Source organism: Tiliqua scincoides, chromosome 1 (assembly GCF_035046505.1).
Source record: "Tiliqua scincoides isolate rTilSci1 chromosome 1, rTilSci1.hap2, whole genome shotgun sequence".
Taxonomy (NCBI): Eukaryota; Metazoa; Chordata; class Lepidosauria; order Squamata; family Scincidae; genus Tiliqua; species Tiliqua scincoides.
Genome location: NC_089821.1, coordinates 20,071,281 through 20,088,728, shown reverse-complemented (window position 1 = coordinate 20,088,728; position 17,448 = coordinate 20,071,281). Strand labels below are relative to the sequence as shown.

Sequence of the window (17,448 nt, the reverse complement as noted above, 5' to 3'; positions counted from 1 at the left end):
TACTACTTGTCCCCTCCACTGTCCAGGACTGGGGGAAGAGCTGAATCTCTTGGTATGGACTAGGTTGGCTGTTCTCTGCAACTACTTAGAATATGTGCAGAATTTATCCTGAATGTCAGCTTTTGGGGTTTTGTTTAAAAAAACAACCAATTTTTCCCAGCCCACAGGTGTACACATTTGGTCTCTGTTGCATAGATGCAACATTGGGAGATGTTGCATAGATGCAGCGTGGGAGGCGAAGAGTCAGAGAGAGGCCAGACCGGGAAGGAATCCAGCTGGAACAAGGAGTCCTATGAAAGACTAGAACTATTCAATTGTAAAAAATACCTACGGGGGGGGGGGGGTTAGAACAGCCTGCCTATGTAAACCGCCTTGGATTAAAGTCTGAGAAGAAATCTGACAACCAAAGAGATGCATGTTGGCAACCTTCAGTCTCGAAAGACTATGGTATAGCGCACTGAATGGTGGTTCTGGAACAGCGTCTAGTGTGGCTGAAAAGGCTGATTCGGGAGTGACAATCCCTTCCACACCGGGAGCAAGTGCAGTCTGAGAGGTTGTGTATAAATACCTGTATAAATAAATGAATTGGGCAGAAATGGCTTTTAAATAACCCCAGAATAATCCATTCTCCAGTGGGATCTCCATGTCCGTCTTAGTCCTCCAAATGGGTAGCTCCTCCCTCTCAGGATTGGCAGGCGAGAGTTCGAACTTCCTGAGGGGGAGAGCTGCCTGGACTTCCTCAGTCTGGCCTCAGCCTCTCCACCTAGCAGGACAGAGTTGGGATCAGCCCTGCTGCTCTCCCCCACTGGAGAAAGCAGGGAGGGGACTCTTTCCTTTTTTCTTTGCTTCCTCCCCCCTTGCCTCTCCAGTCCAGCATTCAGGCAATCCCTGTTGCATATATGCAACAATGGGCAGAAATGGCTTTTAAAAAACCCCAGAATAATCCATTTCCTTTATTAAAGTATATGTTGGAATTTGCAAGATCATATGTATTCTGTAAACATCAGTCTATGACCCTGAATAAATGTTCTAAGGTCTCTAGGTAGTTCAGGCTCTTGAGTCTGGTCTCTGTTTTAAATGAAGACTGCTCGTTTTTTTGTTTGCAGTCTCCTCTATAGTCTTGGTAACTAGAGAGGGACAAAGTGGACTTCCAGTGTTCTCAAATGAGATGTGGCTGGTTTAGGCTGTTTGAGAGCGATCTTGCAATAAGCCATTTAAGCTTTGTTCATACTTTTGTAGCACAGCCCTTGAAACCAAAATAGGAAAGAACAATCTTGGTGGGCCATCAACTTGGGTTCTATGAATTAGGTGAACTGGCAGTATTTGGTTGTCCTGTTGTAAGTCAAAACCAACTTTTGTCAGAGAATGGCACTTGACCAAGTCCTTTGTAACTTTAATTGTAAAAAAAAAATTAACTTGTTTTGCATTTTAATCTTGTTGCTGTGAAGAACTGACTTGATCTGGTTGCAGAACTCTTTCTTGGGGCCTTTTGCCTGCAGTTAACTCTGTAGCCACAAGATGGAGTACTCTGAGCAGACATGGCAGCATAACATTTTCTGGCCTACTTGCTGCTTTGTAAATGAGGACATATAGTAGAGCATAGGTTAAAGCTGGGGCTATGTCTGACTGGAGTTTGTTCTGCTGCAGTGGCAAGACATCAGCTGCTCTGTTCTTTATAGCCGCATAGCTCTTAGTGCTGAATGTAGAAGATTTGTTGTGTCTTGCAGGACATAAGCAAAGTTGTGTGCATTCGAGGGCTCCAAACTGTACCTATATATCATGCTTCACCTACATAGAAAATTATTGGCTAGGGGTTGGTCCGCAAGCCATTGTCCCTCTCTTTAGTGGCCTCTATGCAGGTCTGTATATGGAGGTTCTACCACTTAGCATGCAATGCAGGCAACCCCCATATTTACCCTTGGAAATTCAGCTTTTGCGCGTGTAGGGTGAAGCATCCATATTTACCCTTGGAAATACTGCTTTTGCTCTTGTGTAGGGGATGCGGTGGTGCGGCAGGTTAAACCGCTGAGCCAACAAGCCTGTTGACTGCCAGATTGGCAGTTTGAATCCACACGACGGGGTGAGCACCCATTGCTTGTCCCAGCTCCTTCCAGCCAAGCAGTTCAAAAGCATGTAAAAATGCGAGTAGATAAGTAAGGACTAGCTCTGTGGGAGGCTAATGGCATTCCATGCACTTAGGCGTCTAGTCATGCCAGTCACATGACCACAGAAACTGTCTATGGACAAACGCCGGCTCTTCAGCTTAGAAACAGAGATGAGCATCACCCCTACAGTCAGACACGACTAGGCTTAACACCAGGGGGAACTTTTACCTTTACTAGGGTGAAGCACCCTTAATTCAGAATCATCTAAGAGAACTGGAGGAAGGAAGCTCTCTGTATAGCCTGTATAGCCTGAAAGAGATGCCATGTTCACCAATAAAATTGCATCAAATTTATGCCAACTTTCCTACACTTGCTCTGTTTAACCAACAGCCTCACAGGCAGCACAACCAGGTAGGCCTTAAATCTAAAACATGTTTGGATTTTGAATGGATGCTTTATCACTGGGTGGGTGAGGAAGGATGAAAAACCACTACATATGTCATTGTGGTATACATCATTGACCATATCATTAAGAGGCTACTTAATGATAGCCTCTTATCACTGGAAACACTGTAATGGGACCATTACAATTAAACACTGGAAATTGTAATGGGACCAGTGTCAAGGTCACAGTGTTGCGCAGCTGCTGATCTCTGTGTGCCCATAGTCTTTGTGGGGTAGTGGAGTAACTTGGGGACCACTCAGGGGTGGCATGAGAACTGAAGATCACCTGAAACCTGGAGCCAGCTCAGAATAGAGCATATGGAAGGAGCGCTGTCTCTGTTATGCAGGGTCTGAAAACCTTGTGCATGTGTTTAAGAACATAACATAAGAACAGCCCCACTGGATCAGGCCATAGGCCCATCTAGTCCAGCTTCCTGTATCTCACAGCGGCCCACCAAATGCCCCAGGGAGCACACCAGATAACAAGAGACCTCATCCTGGTGCCCTCCCTTGCATCTGGCATTCTGATACATAGCCCATTTCTAAAATCAGGAGGTTGCACATACACATCATGGCTTGTAACCCGTAATGGATTTTTCCTCCAGAAACTTGTCCAATCCCCTTTTAAAGGCGTCTAGGCTAGACGCCAGCACCACATCCTGTGGCAAGGAGTTCCACAGACCGACCACGCGCTGAGTAAAGAAATATTTTCTTTTGTCTGTCCTAACCCGCCCAACACTCAATTTTAGTGGATGTCCCCTGGTTCTGGTATTATGTGAGAGTGTAAAGAGCATCTCCCTATCCACTCTGTCCATCCCCTGCATAATTTTGTATGTCTCAATCATGTCCCCCCTCAAGCGTCTCTTTTCTAGGCTGAAGAGGCCCAAACGCCGTAGCCTTTCCTCATAAGAAAGGTGCCCCAGCCCCGTAATCATCTTAGTCGCTCTCTTTTGCACCTTTTCCATTTCCACTATGTCTTTTTTGAGATGCGGCGACCAGAACTGGACACAATACTCCAGGTGTGGCCTTACCATCGATTTGTACAACGGCATTATAATATTAGCCGTTTTGTTCTCAATACCCTTCCTAATGATCCCAAGCATAGAATTGGCCTTCTTCACTGCCACCGCACATTGGGTCGACACTTTCATCGACCTGTCCACCACCACCCCAAGATCTCTCTCCTGATCTGTCACAGACAGCTCAGAACCCATTAGCCTATATGTGAAGTTTTGATTTTTTGCCCCAATGTGCATGACTTTACACTTACTGACATTGAAGCGCATCTGCCATTTTGCTGCCCATTCTGCCAGTCTGGACAGATCCTTCTGGAGCTCCTCACAATCACTTCTGGTCTTTACCACTCGGAAAAGTTTGGTGTCGTCTGCAAACTTAGCCACTTCACTGCTCAACCCTGTCTCCAGGTCATTTATGAAGAGGTTGAAAAGCACCGGTCCCAGGACAGATCCTTGGGGCACACCGCTTTTCACCTCTCTCCATTGTGAAAATTGCCCATTGACACCCACTCTCTGCTTCCTGGCCTCCAACCAGTTCTCAATCCATGAGAGGACCTGTCCTCTAATTCCCTGACTGTGGAGTTTTTTCAGTAGCCTTTGGTGAGGGACAGTGTCAAACGCCTTCTGAAAGTCCAGATATATAATGTCCACGGGTTCTCCCGCATCCACATGCCTGTTGACCTTTTCAAAGAATTCTATAAGGTTTGTGAGGCAAGACTTACCCTTACAGAAGCCATGCTGACTCTCCCTCAGCAAGGCCTGTTCATCTATGTGTTTTGAGATCCTATCTTTGATGAGGCATTCCACCATCTTACCCGGTATGGATGTTAGGCTGACCGGCCTATAGTTTCCCGGGTCCCCCCTCTTTCCCTTTTCAAAAATAGGCGTGACATTTGCTATCCTCCAATCTTCTGGCACCGTGGCCGTTTTGAGGGACAAGTTGCATACCTTAGTCAAGAGATCTGCAACTTCATTCTTCAATTCCTTAATAACCCTTGGGTGGATGCCATCAGGGCCCGGTGACTTATTGATCTTTAATTTATCAATGAGGTCTGAAACATCTTCTCTTTTAACCTCTATCTGACTTAACTCCTCGGTTAGGAGGGGCCGTTCGGGCAGCGGTATCTGCCCAAGGTCTTCTGCCGTGAAGACAGATGCAAAGAACTCATTTAATTTCTCTGCCATCTCTAAGTCTCCTTTTATCTCCCCTTTCCCTCCCTCACCATCCAGAGGGCCAACCGCTTCTCTGGCGGGTTTCCTGCTTCTAACATATTTGAAGAAGCTTTTATTATTCCCCTTAATGTTGCTGGCCATGCGTTCCTCATAGTCTCGCTTGGCCTCCCCTATCACCTTCTTACATTTCTTTTGCCACAATTTATGTTCCTTTGTTCTCTCTCTCTCTCTCTCTCTCATGTTAATTATAGAAAATCATGCTACATTATAAATGGGCCACAAATATCACTGGTTGGGCCATACTGTGGTCATCTCGCTTTGTGCATCTAGCCATGCATTTTTTACCCTCATTTGTAGATGAGGAGAAGTCATATTTTTAGTGACGGTAACAGCATATTGGGCAGCGGTGCCTGGAAGGCATGAGTCAGGCCTTCCAGTTACAAACCAAAGAAAGCACCCAGAAATCCCATGACCGGAGGGTTTTTCTTTTATGACCCTTTGTTGAATAACCTTCTCTGTTTTCCAAAGCAGCATTGCTCTTTCCTTCCCTCCTATTCACTCCTATGAATTGTTCACAGTACTCTTTTTCTAAGTTCTGGGCAAGTATCGCCAGTACCTAAGTAGGCCCAGCTGAGATGTACATTAATCCCCCCAAAACTCAGCAGTGGGGGGGGGGGGAAATAACCTATTCTCATGTGCATTCTCCAGCAATGACCCCCTTTTTTCTATAACTGGGTTTGCACCACACCATTGCTGCTAACTCCTGCTCGTCTTCCTGGATATTTAAGGAAGCAGCCAGGAATGGAAGACTTGACAGGGCAGAAGAATATTAGCAATCCAGGGCACTCCTCCCCCTCCCACTCCTTTTCTGCTTTTAGGTCCTCATGGCTGAACCATCCTCAGTAGCTCATGTGAAAAACTGCCTTACAGACCCAGCCTGTGAATTTCATTGGGGGGGGGGGGGAGCACTAGAAGCTGTTTAGTTGCAGTAGCTCTTCTTCCAGATCCTGATGGTGCTCTTTGTTGTTGTTTTTTTGGAGGGGGGGGAGTTGGCTTAGCAGGAGTGAAGTTATGGTGGGCACACAATGAAGTGGCTGCATTCACTTCAAATGCAGAATGGTTGGAGTGTGTGCCTTTTCCATGTCTGTGGTGCTTCCCTGTGTGAAGACTTGGGCAGAGCCAGACTCCATATTCCATGTCACAGTGGCTATTTGAACCTGATTCAAAGGTTTCCATTTTGGCAGGAAAAGCCAATTGGAATTAATGCGCTATAACCATTCTCCCTCCCTCCCTGAGCCACTTTGGCAAAAGTGGCACATGTTACAAATGTAGCATGCTTGTTGGTTGAGTGTGCATCTCTCCCCTGCCCCATTCCACTCATGCTGTACATTGAAAAAAATATGCTGTGGGGAGCTGTCACTAAGTGATTGGAATGCTCGTTCAGAAAGAGACTTTCTTCTTCAGGATGGGGCTATTCAGGAAGTGATACAGAATGAGGACGCTCTCATCATCGCTGCAATAGGGAGGCAAGTATTGACTGAGCAGGTCAGTTATTGATTCAGAGCATAGCCTCAGTCTGCCTCTCTTGCTCGCACACACGCAGAGCGGCTGCATCCTTCTGGTTCATTGCATTTAATCGGATTCCCTGAGCTGCAGAGCAGAGGCAGAGAACTAGACCAACCAGCCATCTCTCTTGACAATGTTCACTTCCAAATCCAACTCTGTCTCTCCGTCTCCGTCCATGGAACAAGCCGACTCTGATGCTCTGGATATCAGTACCAAAGTGCAGCTGTATGGAGTGCTCTGGAAGAGGCCATTTGGGAGACCCTCTGCCAAGTGGTCCAGGAGGTAAGCTGCGGTACCGAGCTGCAGAACACTGCAGTCACAAGGAACAAGCTTCTGCCAAAAGCAGAAAGAAATGGCAGAGTTTGTGCTGAAAGGGGAGAAACCAGAAAAGCTGGGAGAGTGTCTGGGGATGTCTCAAGGTAGGCAGGGGAACAGTGCATGTCTTCTCAGCCAGATTCAAGCCAGGAGGGAGCTCAGGAAGGATGTTCAGGCAAGGAAACACCCAGTGTACGTTGGGGTAAAATTCAGCTGCCACTTTGTGGAATCTGTCAGAGTGGGGGAATCAAAGGCAGATACGTCTGCAGCCTGTCTCTCTGGTTAGCCTGAGTAACTCAATACAGCCTCCGATTTGGAGACCACTAAAGCTGGGATATCTTTGCTTATCCTGTATGCTTTTTGGAAGTCCTAGCTGGAACCAGGCCAGTGTTAGGGGCCTTTGGAAGTTCAGACAGCACTTTTCATTGAGCTCTGATGTCATATATTTTTAATGGTGTGTGTTATTGAGTTGACCAGGGAGTTCATCTGCTCCTTTCTGGGAACCAACAGAGTTGAGTAGAAGTTGTGCCAAGACTGAAGTGGTTGCTTTCTCACCTTCTGCAGACTGATGCATGATGGTAAAAATTGCATCTCTTGAAATTCTCTTTTTGGATTCACAGAGTGCATGGTCTAAAGGCATAAAATGATGTGAGTATGGTGGGGAGAAGGAGTATTGCTTGCAGTGAGAGATGTCACAGGCACTGTCCAATAGGGATGATCTATGATATGTACAAACACATTCTTCCATGCACTTTCAGTACTACCACAATTGCATTGGCAAGGCCATCTCAATGTTGAAAAAATGTGGTACCAAGGAATGACATCTGGGATGGACACACACACCCCAACAATGGTCTGGAATAGACCAGAGTGTTTGTATCACTGCTGTGAGATAGTGTTGTCACAGCCTACTATTGAATGCCTCTGATTTTTGAGTTTTAAAGAACCACATTCATAATCAGGAGTAATTGATCAAAAGCACATTGCAAACCATTTGTGTGAATTCATGCAAGGTTTACTTAATTCCCAGTAGCATTTCCTAACCAGACCAAAAATGTCTGAGTTGTATCCAGGGAGAGAGAGCACCACTGAAATTAACAGCACTTAAGCTAGCCATACTTAACAACTCATTGATTTCAAGGGCTCTCAGTCAAGATTCACATTCCTTGAATGCAACCCAATGTTTTCTTTAGTCATCCTGACAGTAGTGGCTTATATCTTTTAAATCTATAGTATATCCAATCTCCACTTGAAGGCTAAGAAGATAATGCTAAAATATCCTCTTTGAAAATGAATTAAAATACATTTTGAATGTATGTAAAACTTTACAGAAAAGGTGGGTTTTCTGCAGGGATTTCAAGGTAGTACCCCAGTATTATTCTGTGGACATATTCAAGGCATCAGAGACAGTAAAACAGGACTAGTGGCATCATTAGGGGAGCTCAAGACCCTGTTTGGTTGCCAAGGGGGCAGAGTTGCCAGCAGCAAACGTCATGGCACTTGTGACTGAGAAAATGTGTTAAAGTCATGTACAAACTAAGGGATTGAAATAGAGATGGAAATGGATGTACTCAATTTCAACATTTCAGCAAATTTCTAAACTTTCACAAGCTGCTTTTTAAACGTTTGTGCCTTTTTCTGGCAATCAACATTTTGGCCTTGTTAGCAAGTTCTTTATACAGTAATTCATATGCTTTGACTTTGCCCCTCCCAATGGCATCAATACTGGATCCAGAGGGATTAGATATTTGATGACTTGCATAATGAATCTTCCTTTAGATATTTGAATGGTGGGGCACCTCCACCACACATGAAGGAAGTCGGCTCTTGATCACATCTCCAATGACTATCATTAGCCTGGGCGAGGGGGTTTAACCCACCTGTCTACAACTTTTTTTGGATGTAAATTACAATCCCAGCTATGATTTTCCCCATTAGTGCCCCTCCTGGTCCAAACATCACACTGGAACAGGGGTGCCCAAACCCTGGCCCTGGAGCTACTTGTGGCCCTTGAGGTCTCTCAACGCGGCCCTCAGGGAGCCCCCAGTCACCAATGAGCCTCTGGCCCTCTGGAGATTTGTTGGAGCCCGCGCTGGCCCAGTGCAACTGCTCTCAGCCTGAGGGTGACTGTTTGACCTCTCGTGTGAGCTGTGGGATGAGGGCTTCCTCCACTGCTTGCCGTTTCACGTCTGTGATGCAGTAGCGGCAGCAAAGGAAAGGCCAGCCTTGCTTTGTGCAAGGCCTTTTATAGGTCTTGAGCTATTTCAAGACCTTCATTCATTCATCTTTAATATATTCATTTATGTAAACTTATGTAAATTTATTCAAGTTTTAAATGTAAATTAATTCTTTTTTCCCCCGGCCCCCGACACAGTGTCAGAGAGATGTGGCCCTCCTGCCAAAAACTTTGAACACCCCTGCTCTAGAACAGTAGTGGTAACTCCAGCCCCTTGGTTTTGTCATTCCCATTTTCTTGGAGATACTTTTTCTCCCTTGACACCTGAAGGTGCCCTGCAACTTCTTAGTGCTCTTTTGTTCCCTGAGACATTGTAGTATAGTAGCCCTAGTAGGCTACTGGTGGTGATTTGGAGACTCGGAGCCAGCCTCAATAAATGGAGGTGGCAGTCTCTGCTGCTAGGTTATTGGGATGGGAGTGCTGGCACCCCTAATACCCTCATCTGCTCAGTGCCCTCACTGGCGTGTAGCTGCTGGGGTCCCTGTAGCTGGCATGTAGCTGCTGGAGATCCTCCAACCCAGCACTGTCCTCTCTAATGCTCCCTCTGTCTGCTGTGGAAATTTGTCAAGAAAGAAGTGACTGTGGCTTGGGTGGGCATAGAACATTGACCACACCCCCAGGAAAAGGGGGAGGGGTTTGAGAGATAGAAGGACGCAGGTGGAGCTCTGGAGCTCAGGAGCCAAAATATCCTGGACCCCTCCCGAAGAGAAGTCTCATCAGCATAACTGTACCTATTAGGAATAGAAGAAATACATGAGCCACTTGCATTGGGCTAACTGCAAGGAGGGTGAATTTGCTGGAAGGGAACAGGACATGACTGGCTAGTGGGGGCAATTCCAGAGCCAGGCCCCATTGCATTCCTTGGCTGCTAGCTCCAGCCAAAGTATGAACTTGTCCCTGCACAGTAAAGAGTGCTTTTCTGGAAGGGTAGCAAGGACTAGTGCCTCCCCCTTTCTCACTCAGCAGACTGGAGTGTAGCAAATGATAAGGCAGGGGGAGGGGCAGTAGAAGCCTGAGCTTTGGGAAATGCCCATTGGCTAAAGACGTCAGAGCTGGGGGTGATGGTGGGATAAGATCCCAGTACCCCTTAGCCTACCTTTCTTCCTCCACTCCCTTCCCAGTGTCCCCTGTGAGCTCACAGCAACCTGAGGATTGTATTCTGAAGCCCGGAGAAATGAGGTGCAAGAATTCTGTCCACCAAAAAGCAACTTCTGAAGCAGTTGCTCTAAATCACAGCAAACTGAGGGATGACTGACTGAAGGTTGCAGTCCTGAGGGTCCTTGGAGGAACTGAGTGGGGCTAACTTTTCAGGGAATGGATCAGCCCACTGGGATGGTGGGATTCTCATGGGAGACCATAGCCCTACTTTAACACAGCAATCCTATCACATTTTACCTGAGAGTAAATCCCATTGCCTTGAATGAAGCTTAGTGATGAGTAGACAGGCATAGGAATGGGGCTGTACGTGCCACTAAGAGTGGCAGAATGATGCACCTAAGGACCATTGTGTAGAGTTGGTTGAGGCTGCCTGGGAATTTAGTGTTTTGGACCTTAGTCATCATACATTGTGTTCCATCAGTTTCGCTCTGCACAGCATAAACTTTGGCTGATTTGAGATGAGAAAATACCACAGCCATGGTGCTTTCAAGTTTATAAGCAAATTGCATTTAAAAATCCAAAGTCACTGAGTTTGAGAAAATAGCCAAAGACTGGAGTTTTTTCCCTGTGAGAAAAAAGGCTGAAGGGCCAAGATTCCCCCCCCCCCGACCAACTGAAAGTTCCTTCAAATGCTCCTGGTTGCCTGAACCAAATTGCTTATGTGCAAGTCCAGTGTCTGAAGTTCATTATTAATTTAATGCTGTTTTATTGCCGGGAGTCACCACTTTAAGCGGATAGTATTACTCAGAGATTTGCATCTAGGCAGAAAGAGAGAACTGATGATGCTCACAGCTGGAGATGCTGCAACCATGTCCAAAAGGGAATGTTCACAGTTTAGTAGCAAGAACAGTGTGAGTAGAGGGCAGAAGGGTGAGGTGTCACTGGAAGCAAAGGAAGAGTGTGACTGTTGCCCAAGGCAAGACAGGAGCTTGATGGATTTGTGACTCGGAGAAATCGACAAATGTCCTTTTCAAGTGAGATTCCTACTGTAGTTGGCAGTGATGTATTCAAGTCCCTAACCCGAAGTCTCAAGTCCAATCTCAAGTCCTTGTTCAAATTCTCAGGTTGAATCTCTAGTCCAAGTCTCTGAACCAAATTTAAAGAAAAAAGGGAGGTGGTAATGGGGTGTGTGAGGGGTCGTAAATGTCCCCCTGATGGCAGGCACTTCCAGGTGCCAGCTCCCGCCCCAGCTGATTGTGGGGATCAAAGTACCGCAGGCAGCCTTGGAGGCAGCATACTCACCTAGGCAAAGCAAGAAGTGCCTGCCATGCCCAGGTGATCATGCTTGCCTTTGGCTGCACAGGAGGTCACACAGTGCTACTGAAAAAAGTAAGCAAAAATTCAAACACATAACTCAGATAGCAAAATGATTTCAAAAATGAAAATGATGAGTCGAGTTGTGAGTCACTGCCTCTTGCTTCTAAGTAGAGTCAGAGCCTTTGTCAGGGCTTAAATCTAACTTGGGAGCGAGTCACAGAACTCGCAGTCTACATCACTGGTAGTTGGTTATGGGGAATGCACACATGTGAGCCATGCTATTTTGTTATGAGATATTAAAAATGGCCACCGCCTAGATCAGGGGTGTCCAAACGTTTTGGCAGGAGGGCCACATCATCTCTCTGACATTGTGTTGGGGGCCAGGGAAAAAATTTAATTTACATTTAAAATTTGAATAAATTTACATGAATGAATTTTTAAGAGATGGAACTTATATGAATTAATGAAGGTCTTGCAGTAGCTCAAGGCCTATAAAAGGCCTTGCACAAAGCGAGGCCAGCCTTTCCTTCACTGCCACTGGTGCAACACAGATGTGAAACAGCAAGTAGTGGAGGGAGCCCTCGCACAGCTCTAGTGAGAGGTCAAACAGTCATCCTTATGCTGAGAGCAGTTGCGTTGAGCCAGCATGGGCTCCAGCAAGTCTCCAGAGGGCCAGAGGCTCATTGGAGACTGGGGGTTCCCCAAGGGCCTGATTGGGAGCCCCCAAGGGCTGCAAGTGGCCCCCGGGCTGGGGTTTGGGCACCCCTGGCCTAGATGTAGCATGCTTGTCCATTTGCAGATGATAACGGGCAGTTGGTTCTTCCAAGAATTTGGAGAGTGAGTCTCACTCTGGTCCCAGGATAGGCAAGAAACCAATTTCCCCTGCTCAGAAATGGGCAGTTGCCAAGGAGTTAGGAAGAAGGGCTATTTAAGATCCAGGGTGCTGAGGTTGCCTGGAGAGGGACTAGAATGACTTGCATCTGTGCTCATTTATATGTACTCAGTTTACACATTTGTAAATTTAGGCCCCATAAGCCTACAGCGCTCTCTTCTGCAAAGGACATGAACCCTGTAAAAGCTGTCTTCAACTTTCCATTGTTTAGGCTTGCGGGAGCATGAAATCTTCGAACAGCTTGTCTGTTCAACCTACATTAAAAAAAGAAATCTAAGATGCAGTGAGCTCCTGGTATGTATTGGGAATGCATGACCAAGAGTCATTTTCCCAAATAACAGCAACTTGGGGTGATTTTGCCATGTAGCCAATTGTGTCCATGTCTAAGAAATGGAAGGAATGATTGTATGTTGAGACTTCCAGATGGTATGGGGGATGTACAGGCTACAGGAGGTTTCAGAAAGCCTGGTTGTATGTGATGGATCTATGAAAACCTACAGCCTTTAAGGTGGTTTTTGTGGCTTCCCTTCCTCACTATCCTTGCTGTTTTTGCTTAAAATACCTTCCATTCTATGTGCTGAATTACTAATCACTTGTGGTTGGCCAGGATTTATAGGAAAGGGCTTGAAAGAAGAACTTTTGGAATGTTAGCCAGTGGTCCTGAGAAACTCTGCTCCTTCAGAACAAGTTTAAGTTTTCACTTTCTGCTGTAAGTTGATCTGAGGTAGGGGCATGAACCATTTTCATGCACTGCACAAAGTACATCAAACAGGCTGGCACAGAGATTTTTCACCCTCCTTAGAATAACTGAAAGCTATTACCTACCATTGGAGGTTGCTATGTTGGCTTAATGGTCTGGCTTTCGTGGCAAAGCTTTTGCATTCTACATGCGCTTGTCTTTGATCAAGGTGGAAAATTGACTTCTATGATTAATGAAGGTTAAAAAGGGCCCTGATTGTGTGTGCCCTCCAAGACCAATGTGTGCTTTTGCTTCTGAGAGGCCTGCCGTTAGCCTGGCAGTTCATGCAACACTGTGAATTTCTTGCACAATCTCTTTATTGCCGTATAAGGACAGAAAATAATGTTCCCCTTCGCCTGGAAGTTTGAAGAAGCCCTTGCCAAACATTTGCATAGTGTTGTGATTCCCAAAAAATTGAACTGCATCCTTCCTTCCTGCTGCCATCTTATGCTTCTACCACCTTTACGCCAGACTGTTGATCACAGGTTGTCCAAAGTTAGTACAAAGTTGATATTAATTAGGGGAAATGTCTGAGCACCTGATAATTAAAAATGCAAGAAATCCAGGCACGAAATTGATGTCATTTCTCCACTCCCATCTTCACTATCTGGTACCCAGCCCAACATTTTGAAATTATTTTAGAGACAGACAGGATCTTTTAGTAGGCAAGAAAAGAGATTTAGTATAAGGCCATACTGTACCAATAAAATACAAATGTCATCAAGCTCAATTTTAAATTGTACAATGTTGTTTTACCAAGAAGGCAAAGCGTTCTTTCTGAATTTGGAAGTAATCAACACTCCAGTAGGTACTGGGACAGCCTTTTATTGATCACATAAACAGCACTATCAATCTCTAGAAAGTAGAGAGAACAAAGAGCATGTTTATTCCCCCCCTCCCCCGCGGGCATTGCTTGGGAGTTAGAGCATATGCCTCCATTTTGCTCTAGCAACTGGGAATGGCTCCAAAGGGGAGGGGGAGGGACTGCTTGCATGGTGTGGTGAAAGCACCCTGCAAAACTTAATGCTTTGCACCCCCTCTAGCTTTGCTACTGCTAGAATGAAAGGGAGTTGCTTAAGACTAGAGTTTTGATCCTGACTTAATCTGTTAATATGAGATAAATTTCCTGGTGATTTTGCTCATTATCTGGATTCTGCCCTGTTCTTGAACAGTGTTTGGCAAAACAAGACAGGGTACTGTAAACATGGTCCATTTCTTCAACTCCCATTGGGAGCTTGGCCTTTCAGTTTTATAAAGATTTTCAGAATCTGTCATACCGGCAAAACATATCTTCATAATGAATGGTCTCTCTCTTCCAGCTGATGTGTATACATGGTTCCTTCGATTCTTTTGCCTTGTACTCCTATCTGCAGAGTGGGAGACAGGTCTTAACATCTTAACCTCCACACACCACAGGTTGAGCAGGGCTTCATATTTTAACAACCTAAGAGGCTGACTTGTTCCACTTTGACTGAATATCCCAGAGGATGAAAATCACTCCATTCTCCATCAATTACTTGCTATACTTAGTTCTTGGACTTATTCCAAAAAGCCTTTGTTCGTGCCAAGGCCTAGCAATGATGTTATAATCTATTGGGAATACTTAACATGGCCCTTTTATGTTTTCAAAACATGTTATAAACATTACCTAACGAATGTCATTGACTGTCCTTATGAGGCACAAAAACACTATCGAGTGGGAAAACAGACTGCCTGTGGACTGATCACACAATCTAGATTCTCTCTGCACCCCCTCCCAACATAAGCAGTTCCAACTACCCAGGTGTGTGCACAATGAAACATAATGAGGATTCAGTGGACCACAGGTGCAACTGGCATCCATTCTTGTAATGATGGGGCAATTCTCGGGAAAGGTCAGGACTTGACTGTATGAAGAAAAATGTATGGTTTCAGCTGGACTTTCATTTCTTAAACATTCAAAGCGCAGAACCATTTATTTTCTTTATGTAAACTGCTTTGGGAACTACTTTTGGTTGAAAAGTGGTTATATAGGTATTCTTAATAATAACACATAATATTCTGGTTCAAGGTAAATAAACTTTATAATTCTGCAACTTAAAGACTTCTCTATTACCCTTCGTGCCCATGTAATTTTATCTGCAAATGTAACACTGACTTAGGGCACAATCCTATGCATGTCTACTCAGAAGTAAGCCCTATTGTATTCAATGAGACTTACACTCAGGAAAGTGTGGATAGGATTGCAGCCTCAGATACAAATTGTGACTGCAATGTATATTCTTTGAGTGGCATAGGGAAGGGGAAAAAAGTTACCAAATTCTCTGGATTCCATTGCTGTTTGACCTAGACAAGATCCCATGGCAGCTCTCCCCCTCTTATTCAAGATAATTAGATTGTGTTGACATTTGGTGTAATGTTTATCAATATGCTGTTGACATCCTTCTCTGTGGACCAGACTATGTATCGTCACTATGGGAATGCCAAAAATTCCCAATGATAAATGATCTCTGATCAAGCTGAGTGTTTAGAACTGCTTAACACTGGGCTAGTCAATATCACATTTCCACATCTCAACCAATGGAGTCTTTGGACTATGACCCTCAGTGCGGTGAGGGCCATAGCAAACATATTGCATGCTGAAAGACCCAGGGTCAATCCACCTTGAACTAGGGCTAGGAAAACACCCCTGCCAGAAACCCTGGAAAGCCCCTGCCAGTCAGTGTAGATAATATTTCTCTAGATCAGTGATTTTCAACCTTTTTTATCTCACAGCACACTGACAAGGTACTAAAATTGTCAAGGCGCACCATCAGTGTTTTGACAATCAACAAGGCACACCATGTTGTTGGTGGGGGGGCTCACATCCCCCATTGATCTACTAATAAATGATCGTCCCCCAAACTTCTGCGGCACACCCGTAGACCATTTGTGGCACACCAGTGTGCCACAGCACAATGGTTGAAAATGCCTGATCTAGATCAATGTTTCTCAAACTGTGGGTCAGGACTCACTTGGTAGGTCACAAGCCAATTTCAGGTGGGTCCCCATTCATTTCAATATTTTATTTTTAGTATATTAGACTTGATGCTACCATGTGACTGGTATGTGACTGGTGACTGGTATGTGACTGCATTTGGGGAAATGTTACAGACCTGTACTTTTAAGAAGCTGCTATGTATATTCTTCCCCTGGGGCCTGGGGATAAGAATAGGCCCTCAGTTTGGCTGTACTTGTAGTAAGAGGCGACTAAACAGCCACCGGGTAGATGGGACTCGTCAGCCTGGGAAGGCAGCTCATCTGAGAGAAGGAAAACTCGGATCCCAAACCTCCACTGCCTTGTGGCTACATCCAGTTATGGAAAAGGCTTCAGGAGTCAACCTCGAGGCAAAATCCGGAGCCAGAGTCCCTGAGGCAGTTCATGGCTGAACACAGTCATGTTCTGGCAACTCCTGCGACGCCGCTGGAACCAACTGTATTGGCTTCTGCCTTTCCATTAGACCATTTCAGCGACGTGGAGAGGGGGGATTTGCTGCATGGGTAACAGCCTATCCTCCATACCTACTTTACCCAGGCTTCGCGCACTGGAGAGGACACTCTGTTCCAGAACCACCATTCAGAGCGCGATACCATAGTCTTCCGAGACTGAAGGATGCCAACATGTATATTCTTTAAACAATGACAGACAATGGGACTTACTCCTGGGTAAGTGTGGGTAGGATTGCAGCCTAGGATTGTTAAAAATGCTCCTGCTTGATGATGTCACTTCCGGTTGTGACATCACTTCCGGTGGGTCCTGACAGATTCTCATTCTAAAAAGTGGGTCCTGGTGCTAATGTGTGAGAACCACTGATCTAGATGAACCAACATCTAACAGCAGAAGACATCTTAATATGATGACAATCCCCTAGTAAACTCTCCTGGACATTATGATTTCCAGCTAGCGCTATCACTACAACGAGTGTGTGTGTGATTGTCATGTGTATACCAGTTTGAGATTACTGAAGTTGAGGAAGACCCTACCTCATGTCACTTCTTGAGCAGTTTTGTAACCATTGTAAAACAAGGCTGTTGTTTTAAACAAGGTTGAGCTTTTACCCATATTACTTCATCCTTTAAAAATGGAGCAGATGGAAAACTGTGCAAGGCTACTACTCTTCAGCAATGCCCTGCAGTGAAACTGACTGGGCCAGAAGCTGCCCCAACCTGGTCTAGTCAATTTCACTTTTCCAAGAAGCACCTGCAATTATAAATAACAAAAAGAGGCTTCCCATCATCACTACATGTTTATAACAATTTTAGCATTGTTAAATTAACACTGTTACTGGAAATGTTATTAAAATGCTGTTTGGGAGTTATATATTCAACTAAGGTAAGGGCCCTGAATAGGAGTTTCTGAGAAGACTCTCAGGTCCCTACACATCTACCTGAGAAGTGGGGCTGAGATGTAATGCATTGCTGCCTTTGTGTGGTCAGAGAGAGAGGCAAAACCAACATGGGCTGTAGATTCTGGCAGGTTTACACCATAAACCTATGGTTGTCTGCTCAAAAGTAAGTCTCAGTGTGTT

General features: G+C 45.2%; 1 protein-coding gene across 1 annotated transcript in view; it reads left to right on the top strand.

The window, feature by feature from the left end:
- The first annotated feature begins 6,437 nt into the window (after positions 1-6,437).
- The window catches only part of PLEKHD1 (pleckstrin homology and coiled-coil domain containing D1), a 33,353-nt gene continuing 22,342 nt past the window's right edge, over positions 6,438-17,448 (top strand). Inside the window, exon 1 of the mRNA XM_066610556.1 lies at positions 6,438-6,586. Within this exon, the coding sequence (XP_066466653.1) occupies positions 6,438-6,586 (149 nt within the window). The remainder of the gene's footprint in view (positions 6,587-17,448) is intronic.